This window comes from Panicum virgatum, chromosome 6N (genome assembly GCF_016808335.1).
Source record: "Panicum virgatum strain AP13 chromosome 6N, P.virgatum_v5, whole genome shotgun sequence".
Lineage (NCBI taxonomy): Eukaryota > Viridiplantae > Streptophyta > Magnoliopsida > Poales > Poaceae > Panicum > Panicum virgatum.
This window is the reverse complement of record NC_053150.1, coordinates 5,575,686-5,601,575: the sequence shown is the minus strand read 5'-3', so window position 1 is coordinate 5,601,575 and position 25,890 is coordinate 5,575,686. Positions and strand designations below refer to the sequence as shown.

The window sequence follows — 25,890 nt, the reverse complement described above, 5'->3', positions numbered from 1 at the left end:
TAACCGAGTCGGAGGAGTATCATTCTATTATACTCTCTTTTCTCTCTTCTGCTATGTCAGCAAATTTAATTCTTATAACACTTCTATAGCACTTCTATTAAAATTGACTTTAAAAACCCGATTACTCTTTGACCAATCATGGATCTGACTGATTTGATATTGGGAGGCTCGTGGCTTGTTTGCTGAAAGTATAGTCATTATCAGGGAGTTTCCACGGAACTTTGGACCACGACCCTTTTAATTAAGGGGGTTTCCATAAAATACGACTGGATCATCAGCAAAACCGTAGTGACCATTTCAACCCCCCCCCCCCCACCCACACACACACCCAAAAAAACGACACAATAAATTCACCGGGATTCCCTCGCGTGGTGCGGCTGTACGGTGAAGGACTTCGGTGTTGTAGAAAAAAAAAACGCTGCCTGAATGATGGACCAGATGCTCGTTGGCTCCACTGTCACCTGCTTTGAGTGAAGGAACGAACGGTGACCTACTAGTATACCATATATATAGGAGGATGAGCGCCGCCACTACCGGAAAACGGTTTTTTGCCGTGTGCCTACATGTTTGCCGTGTGTTTTTTATCGGGCACACGGCAAAGAACAGATTTGCCGTGTATCTAGAATAAAATATACGACAAACAAACAACACTCGGCAAAGTTATTGTTCGCCGTGTGCCAAGCCCAGGCACACAGCAAATCACCATTTTTGCCGTGTGCCTTGGCCAAAGCACACGGCGAAATTGAAACATGTGCCGTGCACGCGCTCCTTCTGTCAGACGCTGTTTGAGGAGCTCACGGCCGGCAGTGTTTGCCGTGTGCCTAGGCGGGGCACACGGCAAAGATATTTCTTCGCCGTGTGCCAGGCCACCTGGCACACGGCCGCTGTTAGGTACCACTGACGGAGTCAGGGTTCGCCATGTGCTTCTCGGTATTTTCACCCTCTGCTGACTCAGCCTCAGGTGGGTCTCAGCCGAGCAAGGCCCTATAGGCAGCGCAAGAGCTGCTTCTGTAAGAACATGTACTTCAGCAAAAAAAAAAGGAAAGGAGTAGCCGATGGATAGTCTCGAGTCTCTCGGTACACAGCGACCTCCTTGCAGTCTCTGTACAAATATTATGTTTATTGTAGAAATCTTCACCCTACAACAACTAACAATTGTTCTCTATCGGTATATACAGTTTCAACACCGATGCTTATAATGAAGAAGGGGATCCGCTCATTTTGCATGTACATATTCATCTAACAGTTGCAGCCACACCATGATCCGAACGTGAAGACTTCCTACTTCATGTTACCTATTCATCCCTTTTTGTTACCCCTTTTTGTAACCTGATGCTCCCATCATCAATGAACTACATTTTGGATACATCAGGACTGCAAACTGGGTTGTCTCCTATCTTCTATTTAGTATGTTTGGTAGCTACTAATGCTGCATATCATTCAGTCAGCAGTACAAATGCGATTAAGATATTTGCACGAGATGTTTCATAAATTTGGCACTCATAGTATTTCTTTTAATATTTCTTCAATTGCACCATACTATCATTTTTGTAACAAGTAAATTTATATTTGCATAGTAAAAGAAAACTGCTCATAGGGGGCGCAAGGCTTGCCTTATGTTCTAGTAACAAGATGAAAAGTACATCAGAAGCGCATCCAGTTTGCTGGGATGCCAAACAAGTCAACAGAAACACAAAGGTTTCGTTCTGATAGACATGATGAGCATGCCAAAAGAACTGAAATCCATGCTGAAAAGGGATGATGAGGGAGAAGAAGAGGGGTCTGCAGAAGAGAAGCATTATTGCTTCAGTGCACATCAACTTTCAACTTGAAACTGTAATAAAAAAAGTCAAGCTGCTAATAATACAAACCAGCATATGATAAACATGTCCCGCAAGCTCGTCAGCAATCAACAGACGCACGGCTATTGCCGTCCCGCATAAGCTGAATCGAAACATCAAACATTGCACGCAAATGTGCTTCCCAACCAAAAACCATGCTAGATGTGCCTTGTCTAGAACATAATACAAGAGTTTCTGGGGAAACAATAGTAAGCAGGGATGCGACACGATGCACTATATCCAGGCATACATGCAAGCTTCAGCTAATAACAAAAGGTAGGCAACGAAAGAGCTACAAGCAAAAGCTCTCAGACGCAGCAAAGAGCTACAGAGAGATTGGTTCCATATTAGCAGTTGCACTGGAGAGGTCACGATCCGCACAAATACCGAACGTCCAAAAAGGAGTGAGAGCTCAAACGAATCTTTCCAATGCAAGCTCTACATCCAAGAGGAGTGAGAGCTCAATCTTCGTTCCAACAATTCTCAAAGTTGCGAGCCCTACAAGAGGCAGGCCACAGCAAGTGAAAAACAGAGCCTTTGGATTCTCTCCACAATAAATTGTAAAAAGCATGCCGATGCGTAATATCAATAGAACAAGAAACTTACCGCGTGTAAGTTGCAAGCGGCTTGATACAAATTTCCGGGGGTGAGATTAATTTGGTCAATAGTATTGACACAATCTTGCCAACTGATTTGTCACCCTCTGGGCAGACAATTTCAACTTTCTTAAGCTTTTCACAATTGAGTGCCACTGATATTTCTATGCAAGGGGACTCTACAGCAGAAGCACTGTGAAACCAGTGATGATTGTCGCGGTAATGAAGCTGCCAGGAGGAATAAAAGAATATCACATGTCATTTATATACAAAGCGTAGCTTGCCGTGCCGATGTTGAAAAAAATATATACATAGCTCTGCCATAGTGCAGGGTACAGTAATAATGAGAAAATTACCTTCGTCATCACCAAAGTAAATTGCTCTAGCTTCGGTGAATGCTCAAGCAAATACAACAGTGATTTGCAGTTGTCAATCAAACACCAATCACTGAGAGACAAAGATGTTAAATTAGCAAAAGCCACTTGAAACAACTTCATATCACTTCTATGCAGTTGACCCTCCTCCTGCTGCAAAGTCAGTAGAAAAAAGGCCATTAACATGAAATACTTATGAGAAAGACCATGCTACTGCTACAGTTTAGACATAAAAATGGGGTTATCTGCAAGTGTCACAGTTCCAGATAAAGCATGCCACACCCCGTGGCAACAGCAACTCCAACTTCTTCACGTTTGAAAGAGCACCAAGAAGTGTGCAGCCATCAGAAAATGTAAAACCGTACAGGTTAATTGAGGCTGTTGCCAATGACTGCATATCCACAAGCGACAGCGTAGCAACACCAACAAGTGCTCCAATGTGCAGTGAGACAAGACTGGGTATGTTTATCACAATATCACTGATGCACTCATAATAGATGGAGTCTGGGAAGCGAACATAGTCAATGCTCAGGCTCTTCAGCGTGGCAGAGGTAAATTCAGCGCCAAATATGTCACAGTTTATCATCTTGAGGTCTTCCAATGCCGGGCAGCCACAAAAGAGCCTCGTTAGGAATTGATTGCTGGTGTAAACATAGCAGAGATGCAATTTTTTCAAGTATGACGAGGTGAAGGGATAATGCTGAAGCCGGAAGATTACAGTACCCTCGACACGTTCAGATGTATCATTGCAGTCGTGGCCAATAACACCCAGTTCCTCCACATTGCTCCTGAGGGCATGACAAATCCAAAGACAGACAGTCTTGCGGAAATCTTCAAGACAGATGTCAGGCCTGTTGGCACGGAGCCAGAACGACTCCAGAGGAACACAATGACGACTGAGCAGCAATGCGTTCACAAACTTGACGAACTTTCTCTGGCTAGTGAAGCCCTCAGCGTCGACGTTGAGGCGCCGCACCGACGCCCAGAGGTGGCGCCACTTGGGCGACAGCACGCTGGTGCGCACGGCGTCCCTCGCCGGCAAGGACAAGATGTGGCGGCGAAGCTCGTCAGGGAGGCCGCTGATTCTATCTCCCGCGTCCATCACCCTCGCCCTCTTGCTGCAGGGCATCTCCATCTTAGGCCGCGATCTTCTTGTTGGAGGAGCCCAGGGGCCTTCCATCGAACAGATAGTGCGCACAGCACGAAACAGTGGGTGAGCGTGAGCAGCAAACTAAAATCTACGGCGTTTCTACAGTTGATTCAGGAACAGCAAATACCTCAGATCAACAGCATCGCTTCTCGCCAACACAACCCTGTCAATCAAGATTCAAGAAGAACGGTTGCACGGCCTGCGCAACCGCAAAGGGGGAGCAGTGTTAGACTATACATCATCAGCAGATCAGCCAGAGCTGGAGAAACCGTAGTTCGCAGATGCGTGGGAGTGGTCGAGGGGACATACCTTCTTCCATCGATGAAGAAAAGAAGGAAGAAAGAAGATGAATCAAGAAGATGCCTCGAAACCCGCTGGAACTTGGAGTTGGAGGGGAACTGCAGAGTCGAACGAAATGGGAAGCGGAATCGACTGGAGAGGACTGGAGGAAGTGCGAACGGCGAAGCAAGCTGTAGTTTAATAAATAGCAGTGGTAACGTTTACAGCATCACCCTTCACCTCTTGTTAAATTAAAATATTAAATTGTCTTGTAACTAGTATTCCCTCCTCCCTCCCGTCTAAAAAGGATGCAAATGGTAGACGTTTAGCATTCTAGACGTTTACATGCAATTAAGGTTTGTTATTTTTCCAATGCTTGCCACTACCAGGGTTTCATTTACCGACCGGACCGGTCAAACCGTCGAGGTCCGGTACCGGTATACCGGTCCGGTTTGGCCGAAAACCGGTCGGTACTGGTCGAATTCAAATTTGAATTCAAAAAACTCAGTTCAACCGGTTCGTACCGGTATACCGGCCGGTTAGACCGGTTTACCGGCCGGTTTGACTGGTTTGAATTCAAATCCAAATTTAAAATCGCATGTGTCACCGGTTTGGAACGGTATACCGGCCGGTTTGACCGATTTACCGGCCGGTTTGACCGGTTTACCAAGTGGGCTTTAATGGGGCGTCTCATTTTTTTCCTTTTCTTTTTTTGTTTAACTTTAAATGCCCAAAAAATATGTTAAACGAATGAATTTTTGAGAAAATTTGACACCATTAGATTCGTCGCATCTTAAAGTATTTTTTGAAAATTTTTGAAAATTTTTCATTTTTTTAATTCAAATTTGAATTTTCAATTTGGGCCGGTACCAAACCGGCCCAAACCGGAACCGGACCGGATCGGTTTGACTGTTACTACGACTGCATGCATACCCACCTCTTTCCAATGCATGCAATTAAAGATAGTTAATTGCCAGTGCTGCTTCGTATTGCTTAGAGCAAGTATTACGGAGCCAGGTAGGCGGGCCGGGAGCGAAGCCACGTAGAAAAAATCATCGCTGGCGGAGAGAGAAACGGAGAGAGAATGTGCTACGGGCGTCTCACAAAACGCCGACTGGAAGCCGGCGGATACGCGCGCGCTGCGCCCATTCGCTGCGCTGCTGCTGCACTCGCGCGCGAGCTGCTCCCATTGGCCGGTGGCCGCATGCGCTGTCCGCTGGCTGCCGCTGCTGCCATCAATGCTAACCACGCTGGCAATTCTCCCAGCCGGCTGCGGGCGTGTTTATAAAACTTGCTCTTATGCATGCGTGCAGGGCTGCAGGCTGTAGGAGTTCCGAACAAATTTCAACCATGCCTCCTTAACTACTTGCATGGATAAGCAAGCATTGATTATAGTCAATTTTTTTGAAATAAAAAACAGTAGGAGAACTACTGTATCGTATGAGAGCAAACTAAGGCGATGCATAAAAGTGAATTTGTAAAGCGTATTTTCGTTTGTATTTGATAATTATTGTCTCGTCATGGGTTAACTAGGCTCAAAAGATTCGTCTCGCAAATTATAGACAAACTGTGTAATTAGTTATTTTGTTTAGCTACATTCAATACTTCATGATGCGTTCAAAGAGTCGATGTGATGTGGAATCTTTTAAAGTTTTGAAATTTTAAAGGGAACTAAACAAGGGCTAAAAATCCTAGCTAAATAAAGAGGTAAAAGACTAAATAAAAAATAAAAAACTAGCTAAAGTCATGTACAACAGTCAGACAACAGCCATCTATATGAGTCCATGTAACCAAAATGAGCTGGTGTGCTCATCATTAATGAGTAATATAAAGAATATGGTGTTTACTATTTCGTCTATTGCTTTGGCCCGTGTTCTCATACAAAACAACACCAACTAGAGTACGTATTAAATATCATCCAAACAACTAAACAGTAAAATTATCTATTTAGTTGTCTATATATATTAAATAAAAAACAACTATCTAAACTATTGTACATATCCTAAATGACTGAAAAACCAACATCATCTCTATCTTAACTCTCCATACCAGCCTCCTCCCAGCCTCCATCCACTTTCTGTCTCCTCCAGACGGTACTGCTTGAAGCAGAGCTCCGTGAGCCCGGCGTCGAAGCAGAGCGCGCAGAGCTCGCCGCTACCGCTCCGCGCCGAGATCCAGCGCTGCCTCCAGGATCCAGGTTCCCGAGCTCGCCGCGGCCCGCCTCCAGGCTCCAGCGCTGCTACCACTCGCCTCCGCGGCGAGCTCGCCGCAACCCGCCTCCAGACTCCAACACCGCCGCACGGCCTCCACGCACTACTACAAAAAGTGATTTAAGGGACTTTTTTAATGAGCAGCATTAATAGTGGGCGGTCATTTCTTATTAACTGAGATGATTAAAGAAACCGCCTCGCAAAATTGATTGACACAAGCGGTCAACATTAAAGTGACCGTCTTTGTTAATGCTCCTATTTTCAGAGTATCTACTTATAAAAGCCCGCCTTGGTCAATAGATTGAGCCCATCTCGGAGCCAAACAGCCCATCTCGATCCGATATATTACCTGGAATATATAAAGACGAGTCAGGGCTTTCTCCTCCCACCCCTCACTCCTCCCTCTCCCAGACGTCCCTCTTCCTCCCTCTCCTTCCCCCCTCAGGCGCTCCTCCTCCACGGGATCAGGCGAGGAGCGGCGGCCACGGGCGGGCTCGAGCGGCCGGCCGGCCGCTGGCGGGTGGGCTCAGGCTGCTGGACAGCCGTGGGTGGGCGGCCTCGGGCGGGCGGGCGGCGGCGGGAGTCGCAAGCGATGTGCGCGGGCGGGCGGCGGCAGCGGCTGCGGGCGACAGTGGCGATGGCGGCTGCGGGTGGCGGCCAATGTGCTCGGCGGGCCCGTGATGGGCTCGGCGGGCTCGTGATGGGCTTGGCGGGCCCATGATGGGCTCAGTGGGCTTTACCTTTTTTGTTTTTTATTCAATTAACAGAGGCGGGCAAGCAACCGCTTCATTTACAGATACGTTTGTGCATAGGTGGTTGCGTTTGCTCGCCTCTGAAAATGTTAAACCTTCTCAAAAAATATTTTTGTAGTAGTGGCGCCGAGCTCGCCGCCACCCGCCTCCAGACTCTAACGCCGCTGCCTTCGCGCGCCACGTCCGCTTCGCCCCACCACCCTACTTTGTCGTCTTCCTCGTCCCTGCGGAGACAGCGCCCACGCTGGCGGAGGAGGCACAGGTAGGCGAGGCCTGGCGGAGAAGGACGCGGCGGCGCGAGGTCCCAGGGTGCGGGAGGGCTCGGCTTCTTCATCGAGCGGGAGGGAGGGAATAGCGAGTAGAATAACTATCCGGGCAAGATAGAGGCTCTGTTGGATCTAGTTTTTTTGGACTTCTCTTTTTTTAGCTAACTCATGAAGAATACCGAGGCTTTTGGAGAATGCTCTGAGAAAATTCCTTCAATTCCATCAAAATCTTTAACAATCCCTTATGTGCAATTAAAAATTTAGTGGACGAAATCTTCAAAACAAGATCATAATTGGACGATTTTTATGTGAAACATTTTTTTAACGTTTTATATTATTTCTTAAAACTGAAATAATTATTCCAGCAATATAAAAGAAAATGACTCTCGTTACTTTATCCGTTAAGCTAGTTCATGGCCCATGGCCAGCGTCGGGCGCCGCTCGCACAGGCGCCGCGGCTGTGGCCGTGGGCGTGCCAAAGCTTTTCAAGAAATAAAACGGCAGCAAGCAATTCCTCTCTCTCCACCCTCCACCCAGCAAACAAGAAAGAAGCACCTACCTGCTTCAATTTCTCAGGTACATAGGATAATTCCAGTACTCACCTTTTAGCCTAAATTATTCTCATGCATCTAAACAGGTAAAATATTTTTGCATTAAAGTGAAATAGTCCTCCTCCCAAATCCTTAACCCCTCCAAGAGATGCTAATGGGGCTAATTTATGTGGGTTCTGAAAAAAAGTGAGTCTACACGCACATCTAGACGAGAAAATCAGATAGAGATGGGTATTATCCCATGCACCCAAACAGTTCGTCTTGGACTAATTTTTAACCTACCAATTCAAAACTAAATATTAGCTCTCAAAATTATTTTTGGGATAATATTCTAAACATGACCTTGGTGTATAGCTACCGCGGACTGTGATGGAAGCAATAGAGGTAAATTTAAGAGAAAGGAAAAAAATAAAAAAAAAATAAAAAAGGTGAGAGGTACTCCATTCCAAATTGTAGGTCGTTTTGGCAAATCTAGATACATAATTTTTGTTATGCATCTAGATAAACACTATGTCTAGATACATGATAAAAATTATATATCTATATTTGCCAAAACGACCTACAATTTGGAACGGATGGAGTATAGGAAAAGAAAAAATAAATGAAAAGGGAAGACAAAAGATAAAAGAGAGGAGACAAACTTGCTATATGGGCCCGATATCTTGTAGTGGGCTGACGTTCTTTGTGGAAAATGATGAAAAGAAAAGAAAAAAGTCTTTTTTTTGCCTTCCTCAACTTTGAGCCGAATATGCTTTTCTTCTCTGTACCATAAAACCGTCTGTCCAGCCTCCTCAGACTCACAAAACCATTCACATAACCTCCCTGAGCGGTATGAGGGTGATGTGGCAGTGGTTTTTCAATTTTTTTATTTTAATTTTGACTAAATCTTTAAAAAATTATAGTAAATCACAAAAAAATCGTAAAAGGGAAAATCTAATTTTTTTGAACTCCACGTAAGTAGATCTACATAATGAACATATTATATGATATATTTTAGTACAATTTTTTTTCTATAGTTTTAGATATATACTTTTCTATAATTAATTTATACTACTGCATAAAAGATTTGTAGGGGCGGGTGAAATAGCATTTTTAGGGGCGGACGCCACACCCGCACCTACTTTTCGCAGCTAAAAATAGTTGTTTGCAGGGGCGGGTCACCCCATCACCCTTCCCTAGAAATAGATTTCTAGGGGCGGGTCACCCCATCACCCGTCCATAGAAATTAATTTCTAGGGGTGGGTCACCCCATCACCCGCCCCTAGTAATCGATTAAAAAAATATAAAAAATCGAGCGTGCCGCTCCCGCAGCACTAGGCGAACGCGCCGCCGCCCACTGCACACCGCCGCCATGGCCTGCCGCAGCCGCCGCCCGCCGCCATGGCCCAGATCTGCCATGGCCGCGCCGGCACCGTCCAGATCCGCCGCTGGCGTGGTCCACCGCCGCCCACATCCACCGGCTGCACGCGGTCCAGGCCACCGAGAGCTCCTGCAGGATGGCGCCATGGGGCACATTGGTGCTGAGGTCGAGGACCTCGACCGTGGCGCAGGAGGCGAAGCCGGGCGGGACGGCGCCCGCGAGCGCGTTCTTGGAGACGTTGAGGACGGCAAGGAGAAGTGTGGTGTGTGTTTCTGGGAGAGGAAGAGATGGAGATGGGAAGAGGAGGAGATAAGAGAGAGAGAGTTGTGTGTGGTGCTGGTGCTGGCGTGCTGCTGTTTTTAGAGATAAATAAGAGAGAGAAACGTACAAAGCCTGAAACCTGCTTCGCGCCGCTCCTTTTCAATTTTTCAGGCCGCACCGCTCTTGTTCAAAATGTATTTTCAGGGGCGGATTGGCTACTATAGAAACTCCCCACTATTTGTAGCAGCGGGTCCAATTTTGGTCCGCTCCTAAAAAAATCGCGGCTTTGCTACAAATCATTTTTGTAGTAGTGTTATATCTACAGTTTCTATTGTCCAATTATAATAAAATTTTTATGGTGTGCTAATTATTATATGATTTAGCTATAGTAAAAATTTTATAATTATTGGATCATGTTTGACTGAGCTATAGATTTATCTATATAAACCTAGATAAATCTAGACCAATTTATAGATAAACCTAGATAAATCAACAACTCAGTCAAACATGATCAAATAATTATAAAACTTTTACTATAGCTCAATTACATAATGATTAGCCCACCATAAAAATTTCACCATAATTGGACAACAGAAACTGTAGATATAAATTAATTACAGAAAATCATATATCTAAAACTACAGAAAAAATTTTGTACAAAAATATATCATATAATATATCCAATGCATAGATCTACTTACGTGGAGTTCAATAAAATTTGATTTTTCCTTTTACGATTTTTTTGTGATTTTTCAAAGATTTAATTAAAATAAAAAATAAAAGAGAAATAGAAAAACCGCTGCCACCTCACCCTCAAACCGCTCAGGGAGGTTATGTGAACGGTTTTGTGTGTTTGAGGAGGTTGGACGGACGGTTTTATGATTCAGGGAGGAAAAACAGATTCGGCTCAAAGTTGAGGGAGGCAAAAAGGACTTTTTCCAAAAGAAAATAGAAAGGTAACAAATCTGCTATATGGGCCACGAAACTTCATAATAGGATGATGTTGGTCTGAGCTGCGGGTTGAAACAGCTGATCACCACACGTGGGTGATAACAGAAATACCAATTAGGCAGAATTGATCAAACAAGCCCATATGGAAACCTTCATCAAGTGATAAAAACATGATTCCATCGCTCGGGCGATCTATAGTCGTCCCGCATCTCCCCGTCCCTGCAGCTGCAGCTCCTCTTCTCTCTCATCCCACCATCTCTCTCCGTCAGCACCCAAATCACGGCGTGGAGCTGGACGTGGACGTACCAGACCAATACCATTGCCAGCGACTCAGCGAGGTATCTTCTAGTGAGTGCGGCAGCCGTGATTCGGCGCGGCGGCGACGCCCGACCAATCCTCCAGCGCATCAGCCATGAGCTGGTGGAGGAGGCTGTCGGCCCACCGCGGCCATGGCGTCGGGCAGCTCGGCATCCCCGTGGAGGAGGTGGTCGAGGCGGGCGAGGATGCGCAACATGCGGTCGACATCAGCGTCCTCCCCGCGCAGGGACACCACGCAGGCCAAGCGGCTGCCGGTTTGCCCACGCGCAGGCGTGGGCATCGGGCCTTCATGATGCTGCCCTTCATGCCAGCGAGAATAGTGAAGACCTCGGCTCCGGACCGGAGACTGGAGGTAGGGGTCGGGATTGAATGATTGATGTAGCAGGAGTCTCCGCGCGCTCTGCAGCTGGCTGAGTGCGCTGTCACGGTGGAGACCCGTGTGCTGGCGTCGTGGATGCAGCCGCCGTGCAGGAGCTGTGCAGGCAGAAATGCACGGCGATTTGTAGTTTGGGGCGGATGCAAGAATTGGAGGTAGGCATCTCCCTTCTCCTTCCTCAAGCCTCTCTTTTTCTCTTCATCTTTCTTTTTTCTCTTCCTCTCCCTCCTTCCTCTCTCTAGTTTCCATGGACCGCCGCTGCTTGTAGTAGCGGCCATGGAGCTTATCGCCGCAGATCTCGCCTTGGGCTACGATCCCTGGACCTTTTGCATGCAGCGCGCTGATTTTAAAATTGTAATGGGCCCACATCGGTCAATACAAAATGTGGGGGAGTTTAGTTCCCAAAAAATTTTTGGGTGAAAAATTTTAGACAACGTTTGACCACTAATTAACTAATTAGAAGTATTAAATATAGACTAATTATAAAACTAATTACATGGATGGACGGAAAATCACGATATGAATCTATTAAGACTAATTAATCTGTCATTAGAGGTTGGGTACTTAGCACGACATTGTCCAATCATAGTTCAATTAGGCTTAAAAGATTTGTCTCGCAATTTCACCGGGGGTTGTGGAATAGGTTTTGTCAGTTATCCACATTTAATACTTCTAAATAGTGGTCAAATATTGTCAGTTACTGTAGCACTAAAATTATTTTGGAAACCAAACTGGCTCTGTGTTTGGGGAACCAAATCCTACCTCGCGTGACCCGGTCAGCACACGTCCGCCTTGAATTTTTGCCTCGCGCCTTAGCTTTGGGAGGTACCGTAGAAAACACTATTCTTTTAGGTACCGCCTCCTCCTGTTGGTGGGAGAAACCCTAGAAACCTTTCTTTGGCTCAACCAACAAGCTCCACAGTGGGCGGCGGTGGCGGGACCGCCGCCCGCTGCGGCTCGTTGAATCTAGAAGCAAGACGAGGCCCCTTGACGCACACAGCTATCAAATCGGCCTGGGCTGATCCGCTCACCGCATCCGTCAAGTCACCGGCGTGTGATCCTTGCGGGAGTATTCAAATGAATATCCATTATTTTTTACAAAATCTTTTTTATATATAGTGTATCATATATGTATAACATAAAAATATAAATATTACATAACATAATAGGCTTCCAAACTTCTAGTTTCTGCTTCGTGCTGAAAAATCATAGCAGCGTATGTTCCATCCCTCCCCACCCAACAGTCCACAAGGTCCATTAACAATCAGGTAGCTAGTGAGCTAGCCTGACAGGCAGGCCAATTAAGCGCCCGTGCGTCCCCTCGGTCCCTTGATTTCTAATCTCTAGCTGCAAGACCGCAACCCTAGCTCCTCGAATCAGTGATCCCGGCAGTGAGGGCGCGATGAAGCCAGATGGACGGACAAAAGAGGGGCTCGTCGGCCGCGAGGACGGACAATGGTAGGGGTTCTGCGGCCGGGCAGATAGACAGCGTCATGGTCTTGGCAGCCGGGCGGGCCACGAGATGCGAGTAGCAGCCAGACTAGTGCCTCAACTATAAGGCTAGCTATCGAGCCGGCTCGGCTCGGCTCGTTTTCCAGCTCGACCCGGCTCATTTAGCTCCCGAGCTGGCTTGAAAAAGTAGTCTGGAGGTGCCTCATCTTCCTCCATGGCTCCATGGCTGCGGGGAGAGGGGTCTGGAGCTGGAGGTGTCGTCGCGCCAAGCAGGTCCTAGGTCCTGGTGAGGGCGCGCCAGGACGCCTGCCGCGAGGCGCGCTGGCCGCATCGCTGCCTGCCTGCGTAGGGACGCAGATCGCGAGGTGCGCAGGGCGCCGGCCGCGGCGCTGCCCGCCTGCGCAGCGACGCCGATCCGCGGCGGGCTGCTGGGACAAGTGGTCGCGAGGCGCGCTGGCCGGGGCGCATACCGCGAGGTGCGCAGGGCGCCGGCCTGCTGGGAGTGGATGTGGGTCCCCGGAGGGGGGTGCCGGACAAGCGACGGAGCGAGGCAATGGGGTTGGCCAGAGGCTGCTGCCGCTATGCAGATGAATTGGGAGAGGGGTTGTCGGGAGTTGCAGAGGAGCCTTGGCTTAGTGTTTCTTCGAGAGGCTAGGCATGGCCGCGTGGGCCGTTGGGCACATGGGCCGCCTTTACATTTGGACTTTGGCTTGTTTCAGCTCGCGAACCGGTTCGAGCTGGCTCGATAAAACAACATGCTAAAATTTTAACTCGGCTCGTTAATATTTTTCAACGAGCCGAGCCGAGCCGAGTCACTAATGAGTTAAGTCGAGCGAGCTACCGAGCCACGAGTTTTTCGTCCAGCCTTCAGCTAGGTAGGGACGCAGGTCTCAACCGTGCACGGCGTGGTGTGCGTGGCCAGGGCAAGGCGTTTCCGCTTCGCCTGGATGGTAGGGCCTCCAAAACTCTAACGCTCCAGCAGTCCGTGCCTTGTGGAGCATGAGCGAGCAAGCATAAGCAGTTCTGAGCGAAATCAAACTGGGCGCAAGATAAGCTGACTAGTGATAAATTTGATTTTTTTAAAAAAATTATTATTGTATTTTGTGAATTTTGGGCTATCAAAATTTTTTTTACATCTTTTAAAATTTTGAATACGCACCTCTTAATTCCGGGGCCCGCCCCTGCCCGTGGTTCTCCCTTCGCTGGTCGTCTTCTCCCATTGTATGGAAGGGAGCGGGTCTGTACCCGGCTCGGCGTCTTATGGCCGCATATGTTCCTGGACGCATCGACGTATCTGCATGTTTAGCAGTGGAGGACGAGGCCGGGAAGGACGGCCTGGAGAAGAGCGAGCGGATGGCGGAGGTGGACATGCGGCGCGGCGCCGCGGCCGTGGCGGCTCCGGCCCGACGAGCAAGGGCGGGCACGCGCGGCGGCCGCGTCTCCCTCCGCTCGCGCCGGCCGCGGCGGCGTGCGGCCCATGGCATGCGCGATAGCCCTCCGGGGCGTGCATCGGCGGCCTGTGGTCGGCGGAGGCGGCTCGGTGGAGGGCGACGGCGGAGACGGCTCGGTGGCGGCGGCCATGGCGAGCGCGGCGGCTCGGCGAGCGCGCGGCAGGCCTCGGCGAGCGCGGCGGCCCGGCTTGCGCGGCGTGCAGCCTGCGCGGCGGGCCTCGGCGCGCCACGGTCCGACCTCGCCTCGCCGCGCCCTCGCCGGCCTGACCCTCACCGCGCTGCGCTGCCGTGGGGGCTCCACCGGTGACCGGGACCGCCAAGATCGAAAAAGGCGCGCGCCGAACGCGGTGGTGATGGGGGTGTGCCCTCCGGACGGAGAAGGCCGCCCCACTGGTGCCCTGCAGGACACGGTGGCGAGCGAGATGCACCTCTCGGCCGCCGCAGCGCGCGTGGGCTGCAGGTTCCTGCGGCGTTGGTCACCGTGCCGGGCACGGCCTCGCCATCCTGGCCGATTCGAGCTCGCTCTCCTCCTCAGCGCCGCCGTCCGGCTCGGCGCCCCGAGCCTCGCCAGCAGTGCCACCCCCCAGCTCGCCAGCTCCAACCTCGAGCCCAACCCGCTGAAGAGAGAGAGAGAGACTCGAGCCTTAGATCTATTTTACACTGGAGGGAGAGAGAGACACTGAATAGAGAGCAATGAAGGGGAAATGGCATTGGAAAAAATCTAACAAGTGGGTTCTACATGTCAGGAAAAGTAGGGTTGGGGGTATTGCTGGAGTTGATGCTAGAAATCACAGCCCCAAAAATTAGGAGAAGCCCCTAGTCAGAAAAGTAGAGACCTCAAATAGAGAGTATTGCTGGAGTTACTCTAAGGGATACAATAATACGTGTGGTCACATGTACATGCATGTGAAAACTCTATGTTCGCATCATCCAGGTCGAGCAGACACGTTAGAGAGGTGGCCTCAAGCTCCTTCGCATGCCGCATGGCAACCATACATTGATCAATACTGACTTCTTAGTTCTTGCAAAACATGCCAAGAACTTGCTTATGCCATTAAGTTTACAGTGTAAAAAACATTGTCAAACATTTAGGGTCTATTTGTTTCCCTAAGCTTTTTTTAGCCCCTGTCACATCAAAAGAAATCTTAACATTTAGGATTATCAAATAAAATCTATTTATAAAACCTTTTTGACAGATGGGTGCTAATTTGCGAGACGAATCTAATGAACCTAAGTAATCTATGATTTGATACAGTGATGCTACAGTAACCATCCTCTAATTATGGATTAGTACACCTCATTAGATTCGTCTCGCAGTTTAGCCCAATGGTTCTACAATTAATTTTGTAATTAGAATTCATTTAATACTTCTCAATACTAAGATTATTTTTGATGTGACATAGTCTAAAGTTTAGCCCCTAGAATCAAACAAGCCCTTAGACTCAGTAATAGAAGAGTAACCCTTTTCTAGTATAGAAATATTTAAATTTAAAATTTATTTGTTTAATGCACATTTATCTCAATTTTTTGGGTTTCTCCATTTTTAAAGAACATCTCAGGTGAGAACTAATTGAAGGCTCCAAAAGGAATCTTCACTTAGTAATAGTAAAATAGTTTCAACAAAACTGAGAAAACAAAATTTTGTACTAGAAGGGATTATGGCAATGAAAAAACTAGATAATGCTTCTTTGTTGAAATGTTAGAGTAAGTTACATGAGCGTGCTAAGGAGAATTTTTATCATATTAAAAAATTAGCACCAGCCAGAGTGTTCATTTGTGGCATGTCAAAGCTGAAGACATTATGCAAACCATGTTTGTAGTGGACTGAATTTTACAAGTAGGATAAAGTTTGTTTCGGTTTCCCTAAGTCAAACTACATAAACTTGTTTGTAATGGACTAAAATTTGCAAGTAGGATAAAGTTTGTTAAGGTTTCCCTAAGTCAAAATACTCCAAAATAACTTGCTTTGATAGTCAATACCTAAAAGTTCGTAAAGATTAACAACATAAGAGCATCTCCAAGAGTGCTTAAAAAATAGAGACATTAAACCATGCATGTTTGTGGCACTAAAATTTACGAGTAGGATAAAGCTTATTTATGTTTTCAGTAAGTCAAACTATATAACATTGATCATCAAAAGTTAAAAGTTCACAAAGATTGGCAACATAAAGTTAGTGCTACTAGGTTCATCATGAAAAATGCTTTCACGATAATCTATACTTCTCTGTTTGAATTAATCTAAATATATTTACGGATATTACTAGTAAAAGTGGAACAATGCAAACAGTGTCCTTGTTCTAATGGACTTGGAATTAGAGACAATGTCGTCTAATCTTTCAAAAAAATATATGTTGAGAGATTGAATGTATCAAGTTTCTTCTCTGAGAAAATAACTGGTTGATCACTAAACAGGACATGCTGTGAGAAATCAAAATATTTGTCTTGTAAGACGCCACCATGGCAAGAGGCGTTACGGCACATATGGGCCCACCGACCATAGACACATCTAACGCCTCCCAACACCTCATTGTTAACGCCTCCCAACACCTACCCTCAATTGGACCCACAAATCATAGACACATGAAATGCCTCGCAACGCCTCCCCAAGCATCGTAAAATTTTTCTTCATATATGCTGGCTACTTTTTATATTTGTTGTCTTGTGTTATAACTTTGATCCTGGCCCAACCAGTTGACACTAAAAAACAGTCATCTTTCACAGTTACACAATCACACAGCCAACAAAAATAATATACGGCTAACACAGCAGCTTTATTGCCAATGTTTTCTGGACTTTTATTTGGAATTAAGGTGGGATAATCGATCATTCGTCTTCCAAAACGTTTGTCGAAAGTGAGTATAATAAAGTTTATTATGTCCCAAATAATAGTCAGTTGATCCTTAAGAGGAGGGCATTGTGATAAGTCATATACCACCTCTATTTTGGCAGTGTGTGAATAGCCACTTAATAATAACCAGCTAATAATCAGAAATATTTAGCAGTGTATTAAAATGGAGGCAAGGATAAGCTGCCACCCTGGCTAGAATAACTCATCTTCCATACTTTTGATGTTCAGCTCGAAGCGTTGATGTGATGAGGAGCGAGATCAAGGCGGGGCGTTAGGACTGCCATGAGAATCCAAACTCCAAATACAGAGATGATCTCTACTGCTGCAACTGCGACGGCCAGTGCATCTGGTCAACTGAGATGCAGTGCCAGGCCGACTGCGCCAGTGAGACCAACTGTGTCCAGACGAAGCCGGAGGCTTTACTGGCACGCACCGTGCCACTAGTCCATGGTTGATCGTCTACCGATCAGCTGCCGTACTGCATGCCTGAGTATGCGCAGAAGCAGATCGATCGATGATGTTACAGAAATCAATCATGCATGTACTAACCCAGTGATGAATGATCATTGCGAATAAACAAAAAAAAATGCATGTTAAATATTTGTGCTTCTTTTAATTCTCTACTATCCTAAAAATGTTTTTTTACGTCATTTCCTTATCTCACCCTATGCCTTCAGCTTGTCCACTTGGGCCCACCACGCACTATTTCACCTCCGATTCATCCAAGAAAATGTGAAACCACATGTACATGTGACCATAGAATCTATCTCAGCCGTTGATTTCTCTCCATCCAACCGTTGATTCACCCTACTTACCCCATGTACGATGTACCCTCACCCATCCATGATCAGAGATAGATCCTGGTCGAGTAGACACGTCAGAGAGGTGGCCTCAAGCTCCTTCGCATGCCGCAGGGGGCAGGGCACGCACCAAGTGTTTTTTTTTCTGCTTATTGCTTGTGGAACTTAGCATATTAACTTGAGGAAATTCCTTATTTGACATTAAGAAAGTTAGTCATTCCTTCCTTTGACACTTAAAATTTTTTTTGTTCCTTATTTGACATCCAAATTATGTTTTATTCCCTTTTTGACACCACCGTCAATTCTGTTACTTCCACCGTCAAATCATTTTGTCCAGGACAAAACTACCCTCCCTCCTTCTACCCTGTCTCGACCCTATATGCGGCTATGACCGTGAGCAGGTTGCAATATTGCAGTTTCGTTATTCAACGTAGTGTAAGGTCATAGAGCTTTTGCCTATTGGCTGAACTGGTTTGTGGATGCCAAGGGCTCCAAATAGAAAGAAATTCAAACACATGTTTTTGCAATGTATAAAGTGCTGATAATTGTTAACCAAGCAAATAATTGTTACGTACCCGTTGCAATCCTGAACCTGACCCGAATTTGAATCCGATCGCATAGCAAGATGGTTGGTGGGTCCAGTTTGATAATTCGAGTGCACACCTAGGAGCATCCTGCTGTGCAAAAAAAAAAAGAGTATGTATCACCTCGATTGATCAATCATGACTTCTTAGTTCTTGCAAAACATGCAAAGAACTTACTTATGCCATTGAGATTACAGTGTTAAAAATTTGTCAAAAAATTAGACTCGGTAACAGAAGAGTTTCTTGTATAGAAATATTTAAATTTTAAATTTATTTAATGCACTTTTTCTCAATTTTTAGGATTTCTCAGTTTTTAAAGAATATCGCAGGTGAGAATTAATTGAAGGCTCCAAAAGGAATCTTCACTTAGTAATAGCGGGGCACATTGTAGCTCTTATCGATGTATACTTATATTGGGAATTAGAGGGAGTATTAATCATTATCTCTGAAGACATATATGTGGAAATTGAATGTGTAGAGTTTCTTCTCTCAGTAAATAAGCAGTTGATCATCACTAAACAAGGTATACTTAAGGGTGGTAAAGGGCCTTAATTTTTAGTCAAGATAATTTAAGAGCCGGTCCTAAAAGGGCCAGGCTCTAATCTTATATAACTTTGAGCTAAAAATATTAAGGGCTGAGTAAGATTATGAAGAGAGCATTAGGGACACGGCCTATTACCACCCCTAGAAATACTATGGGAATCATAATATGTATTAGTGTACTCAAATTAGATAACAAAATATATATTATGTACTATGGGAAGTCGTCCCTAATTCGGCGGTGTGTGCTAATAGCCACTTAATAAATGCCCAGTACTATTTAGCAGTGTGTTAAAGTAGGATAGAATAGATGCAAGTTGACACAAAGTTGTTAGATTAGCACAGATGGCAAACCAAGGACTCCTGCTGATGCTTTCCTTGGTGCTTTTCGCGTGTTCTACTATTAATTCCTCCATATGTAAGCGCTAAAGTAAAGAACTGGGTTATTTATTTGGGAAATAAATAAGGTGTTCATTTATATTTGTATGGCATTTCATCGATACTAGGCTTTCATTTTTAAAAGGATCATCTTGCCTTTAACATCCATACACTACTCAATACTAAATTGGCACTGCGTTACTAGCCACTTAATAAAACCCAGTAATATTTAGCAGTGTGCTAAATTAAGGTGCAAGGATAAGCCGCTACCCTGGTTAGAAGTAATTAAGATCTTTCATATTCACTAATTTGTATTTATACTTGTGTATATAGTGGCAAGAACTTGACACAAAGTCGTTAGACTAGCACAGATGGCAAATCAAGGACTCCTGCTGATGCTTTCCTTGGTTCTTTTTGCGAGTTCCACCATTCCTGCATGCGTAAGCGGTAAAGAACCAATCTTTTTTTATTTATTTGGGACATAAATAGCTAGGGTGTTCATTTAGATTTGTATGCCATTTCATCAATCCTCAGCTTTCATTTTTCAAAACGAGGGAGAGAAAAAAAAGAAGGGAATCATCTTGCTTTTCACACATCCATACACCATGTAGTTATTATTCTTCATGCCGAAATGATGCATATATATAAATGTTTGTATCTTTTGATCGATGTTTAGATGGAGGTGTCGATGCGATGAGGAGTGAAACGAACACTGGTGGGTCAGACGTTATAGTCCCCCAGCGGTTGTACAACGGCTGCTACCAGAACCACAAGGCGCTCTACGAATCGGATCTCTTCTGCTGCATCAAGGACAAGCTGTGCTGGCCGTCGCTGCAGGAGTGCATGCCCAACTGCCCCTGCAAGGTGAACTGCGGCGGCAAGAAGAAGAACCAGGAGGCGCCTGAGCATCCTTCCCCGGTAGTCCGTGGTTGATGATGATTGCCAATAAGCAAACAGAAATAATGTCTTGCCCAGTATAGTAAAAAAAATAGGAGTAAAGAATAAGAAGGACAATTCGTCTTTGTTACGTTCTACTTTTAGTTTAGTTTAACTAAGGTAACCCAGCAATATTGGTTAGGTACCTGTCGCCTTCTGAATCTGAATGGACCGGCCGGAATCTGGTGGCACAGAAAAAGAAAGTTGGTGCAGAGATTCTTCAGATCAGTGGATGGTTGCAGAATCTTGCTGTGTGTGAAAACGAGAGGAGATCGATCAGTGTCACTGTCAGCCACCCTGATCTGCCAATCATGCCTAATGCTTGTTTCCTTGCAGAACTTGGAAGCAGCAGCCTGGTGCCATCAAATCGGTATAAAAATTCGTCAGACATGCATGCATGTTACACTTTGCTTCTCCTCATTAAACTGCCAATATTGTCAACTGCTATGTACGGGAGTAGTAGTATCTGGGGTTTGGTGATTGGCTTGTATTTGGTATCCGTCGCGTTCCGGTGCCACGAAAAACCTGCTCGACGAGGCAGTGACTCGTCGGCGACAGAAACTGCCAATGATTCCTCGGCCAATCACAGGTGCTCCGTGTGGCCAAGCTACCTAGGGTTGCTTCGTCCAGTTTGCATTGCAATCGATCATCAGACCGGCCGGCCATAACCGAGGGCGGTGGCCTTTCCGTTGGACGGCGGAGGCTCTTTGCCACTGCCGAACCGTCCATAGATTAGAAGCGGCCGGCGTTCGCAGCGGTTGATCGAAGCCGCACAAGTTCAATCCAACGGATAAGAGAGGCACACGGGGTGGACGGTATTTCATTTACCGTCCGAGGTGGACGGCGAATGAAACAACGTCCACTCCGAGCACGGGCTGTGGCCGGCGCCATGCCGCCATCTCGATGGCGACTACGCCGTGTTGTCGCTGACTTCCACCGCGCAGGAGATGGAGGTACGGTCCACCGTGCACGAGGGCGGCCACCGTGTTCTGAGCTACCCGGACCAGGAGACGGCGGTGGCCGGCCGTGAGCGTGTGCCTCCGCCCCGACGCCGCCGCCTCCGTCAGCGTGCTACCTCCATGGTCGGTTGCTGATCGTGTTCGTGACTTCGTGCTCCTCAGCTCGAGTGCCCCAGCCCAACCACCAATATAATCTCCCAGATGCCCTGGTCATGGATGCCGTCGTGCAGCCGTGCAGGACCCGGCCTGATGGTGCTTAATTAATGACGCCCAGCAGCGACGGAAGGTGAATCCTAAACGGAGAGCCCTCTCCATTTAGGCTTAAATCGAGAGCCCCCAAATATGGAAAAAAGGAGGTAATTACAAGATGAAGAAGCCAGAAAGGGAAAGAAGAAGAAAAGTAACAAATCCAAAAAAAGTAACTCTCCACCTTCTCCGGTCATCTACTCAATCTCCGGCGGGTTGTGGGCGGGGCGGTCGGCGGCGGGGTCGCTGTCGGCCGGGGTGGCGGCGGAGGCCGGCGGCCTTAGGGTTCGGGTTAGGGTTTGGGGTTCGGGTTGGGGGAGCTTCCATGGCCGGCGGCTTTAGAGGGATGGCCGTGGGCGGTGGCCGGCCCGGCGGAGGAGGCGGGTTGTGGGCGGCGAGGCCGGGGGCGATGGCGCCGCCGGCCGGGTTGTGGGCAGGGTCGGCGGCGGGGGCGAGCGGTGGAGGCGAACAGGAAGGAAGCGGAGGGGATGGGTTCGAGCGGCGGTCCTCGCCGGCGGCGACGCCGGCGAGGGGGAGGTCAGCGGCAGGGCGGGGGCACCAGTGCAGATCTGGCCATAGAGGAAGAGAAGAAAGGGGAGGGGAAAGGGAAGGGGAAGAGAGGGCGGTGCTCGCCGGCGTCGGAGGCGACGCCGGCGAGGGGGAGGTTGGCGGCGGGGCGGGGGCGGGGGCGGAGGAAGGCGGGTCGGGCGGAGGAGACGAGATTGAGGAAGATGGTGTTGCTTTTTTTTTAATCCAGCGACGTGGTATATGAGGCGGAGGGGGGTCTCCCCGGAACTTTATCCGGAGACCCCTCTTTGCGTAGAAGCCTCCGCGACGGAAAATAAAACCATTTTCCCTTACGGTCGCCGTTCATCAGTAATTTGGAGGTGCCGTAGCTGGCAAGACCTGTGATTTGCTCCCCAATTCCCTTCCGCCGCCTCCTGCAGAGAATCCCACAACAAACAAAAGCCGTAACCAAAATTCAAAGACACAAATGATTGAATCTATGGCGTAGTACGCTGCAACTTGCTCCGGAGTCGCCGCCGTTGACATGCATCAAACACGGCCAGCACAAACTTCAATTTATTATTGGAAACAGGATGTAGTTAACACCAGTCTCAGTGCATTCTTAATCGAGCCGAAGAAGTTTCATCGAACAAAACTCTCTCTTATATCATGAAATTCTCCCTGTCTCTCATCATAATAACTTTGTTACCAGCAAATTTGCTAAGGTGATATAAAATTTAATGCTCATGAAACTGATTATGCCCTCTCATCAAAATAAATTTGCTGATGTGATATAAAACTTAATGCTCATGAAACTGAGTATGCTCTCTCATCATAATAACTTTGTTACGCCAATAAATTTGTTGATGTGATATAAAATTTAATGCTCGTGAAATTTCACTAAGACTAGCCTTAAAACATGTGATCAGTTTAATTGGGGTTAAGTATGAAATGAATCTTTGGTTCTTTGCGTTATTATTTCCCGGTGGTATGTATATGTACGTGTGTAGCGAAAATGGCCTCTCATGCCATATTTCAATATAATGTTTTGGCGATTGATGACACACACAACACTTGGACTAATGTGATTGTTAAGATGACTATTCTCAGGCTTTTAGGTTCAAGTGATGACAAAGAGAAGAGAGGCGTAGCAAGGCCTGAAGGGCCACCCCTACGGGGGTTCAATACACCGGTTGAACCGACGTTAAGGAAAAGACACACGCCGGTGTAATTGTCCAGAAGCTGGAAACTGAAGATACACTCACCGGATTAACCGACGTTGAAGAAAATGCATACGTCGGTGCATTGCCAAACGAAGACCGATGAAAATACATACACCGGTTGAACCGACGATGCATCGGTCAATTGCATCGGTTCAGTTGTCCAGAGAGGTGGTTTTTGGAGGAACGTGAAGAAGTTACAATCACCGGTTAAACCGACGCTAATTTTACATACACCGGTTGATTGCATCGGTTAAACCGGCGATACACCGGTTAATTGCTAACGGCTAGTTTTTTCACGTAGCAGTTTACATACACCGGTTAAACCGATGATGGCTTTTGGGGTACGTCGGATTAACCGGCGTTACGCAGTTTTCTGGCAGCTTTTCTCCAACGGCTATATTTGCTTGTGCTGCCTATATATACCCCCAAGGCCGGGTCATTTGAGAGTGCTGGAGTTCAAGGAAATATACAAGAGCTAAATATCATCTCCAACCACCATAGAGCTTCATTGTATATCATATAAGCTTAAGCACACTTGTGAGAGTGCTTAGTGCTTGTAATAGGGATTAGTTCTTGCGAGAGCTCCCTTGAGAGAAGTCTTGCTGCGGCAAGCAACTTGTGATCCGTCGTGTGACCCTCCGTCTTGGTGTGGAGTGGCAACGACACTTTGTGCGGGGGAAGAGGAGGCCCCCTCCTTGGTGGAGAAGCTCCGTAGTGGATTTCGGCCGGGTGACCGAGAGAGACGGTGGCGGTGCACGAGACTCGGTGTCTTGTGGGCACTTGCCTTTGCTTGCCGGCATCGCCATTGGTGGCGTAGTGCAAGACGGTGATCGGAAGAGCCTCGGTGTCCCGTGGACGTAGGCGTTTATGCCGAACCACGTTACATGACCGTGTCTACTCGGGAGTTTGCATCCCTCTTGCACTTACCTCTTTACTTACCGCATTACGTTTCCGCACTTACTCTACCTTGCATACCTTTACTTTCCTAGTTAGTTTGATTAGGTTTAGCTAGGTTGCAAGTCTTTTTAGGGGTAAGTAGAGAGTAGCATAGATAAACCTTAGTCATAACTAGCATGCGTAGGACGTGTTAGGTTTATCTTATGCAAGTAGTTTGAGCCCTAGGTTAAAAAGCGATTAGCGACCCTATTCACCCCCTCCTCCTCTAGGGTCGGACACCCCGGTGATCCTTACAACGTGGCCGATTAACCGCTGTTGGCGATTGACCTGCACATGCATGAGACAAAAATTCTTCCGTTAGCCTGACATCATAAACACAGAAAAGAAATATATAAACACCACGCCCGTACGTTGGGTGAGAAGAGGGAGTGCTAGAAAGAAAATGCAAAATAAGAAAACTGTTGGGGGCCAGATATATGCCTTGGCATGACAAGTGCGTAACTTAAAATCCATATGTTTGGTTTTTATTTGGATTAAGCAGGATGCAATGGTTTTATTCTGAATTTTTAGATTGCAATCATTCCACCATCTCATATTTGGTTGAACGGGTTTTGGATTTTATTTGGTTTGATGGATCGAGAGAGATGAAATGGGTAACCTTTAATTTTTCACACCGCTAGCCACCCTCCCACATATCGTCCTCTTTCCTTATTTTTCTTAATCAGCTTTATCTTCTCCCCGGCTCGAGCTCCATGCCCGCCGCTCCCGTCTACTCAAATCGACCGAAACTATACATGTCCATTTGGGCGTGGCGTGCCGGCCCGGCACGGGCACGCCTGAGCACGGCACGGTTCCACCGTGCCCAGGCACGGCACGGCGAGACCTCGTGCCGTGCTGGGCCAGCACGCCGTGCCGGCTTTCCTGCCCAGGCACGGCACGGTTAAGCTTAGACGGGCCGTGCCGTGCCTGGGGCACGGTCAGCCCGGCAGTGCCGTGCCGTGCCCGTGCCCAGGACACAAAGAGCTCAATCAACTCCAAATAATGCAATATAAACAGATTTCATATGTTCAAACTCAAGCATTCAACAATTCATGACAAAACTCCAAAATACCAGGCATAATCATTCAATCTACTAAACTAGATCATCCAGGCATTCAAACCATCACAGAACACAGAACAGTGCATCTCAAAATATAAATGGAACACTTCTATAGGTTTTAGACCAAGTAACCTCTTTTCTAAACACCAATCAGGGTTAACAAAGTGAGCAACAACAGAGATGTAGTCCTCTTTAGCTTTACCAGACCAAATGTCAGATGTAAGAGCAACAGATGAAACAGAGTTTTTCAGGACATCAGTAAGCTGTTCAACACGGTTATTATAAAGGCCAATCAAGTCTCTAGCAGTAGTTTGCCTAGAGGACTTCACAAACCTAGGGTTATGAGCATTGGTAATGTAGTCCTGAAAAGCATCAGATTGACCAAAGCAAAGAGGCAGGTCTAGCCTAGCAATCAAACGGCAAAGCTCTGTTCTAGCAACAGAAGGAGAGTACTCCCAGTGCACAAAAGAACCATCAGCATTAAACTTAAGCATAGACTGAGTTCTACCATGTCTATCCTTTTCCTTCTTAGCAGGGCAAAGATCTAGGTGACGGCGCAAGTGCCCAGTACCAGAAGAGGATTTAGCAGACAAGGTATTCTTGCAGTGGTGGCATATGGCAGATACACGAACTTCCTTACCTCCCTGGATCTCAATCACCTCCTCAAAGTCTAGCCAGACTTTGG

The 25,890-nt window shown here is 46.9% G+C and overlaps 1 protein-coding gene across 1 annotated transcript; it reads right to left on the bottom strand.

Annotated features, from left to right (window-relative positions):
- Positions 1–1,951: 1,951 nt before the first annotated feature.
- On the bottom strand, positions 1,952–4,501 carry LOC120680188 (F-box/LRR-repeat protein At3g26922-like). Its single transcript, XM_039961798.1, has 6 exons — positions 4,271–4,501; positions 4,089–4,160; positions 3,089–3,984; positions 2,794–2,964; positions 2,448–2,665; positions 1,952–2,339 (listed from the first exon to the last, which is right to left on the bottom strand). Exons 3-6 carry the CDS (start codon positions 3,944–3,946, stop codon positions 2,303–2,305), a joined length of 1,284 nt encoding a protein of 427 aa, XP_039817732.1. The 5' UTR covers positions 3,947–3,984; positions 4,089–4,160; positions 4,271–4,501; the 3' UTR covers positions 1,952–2,302.
- Positions 4,502–25,890: the final 21,389 nt, after the last annotated feature.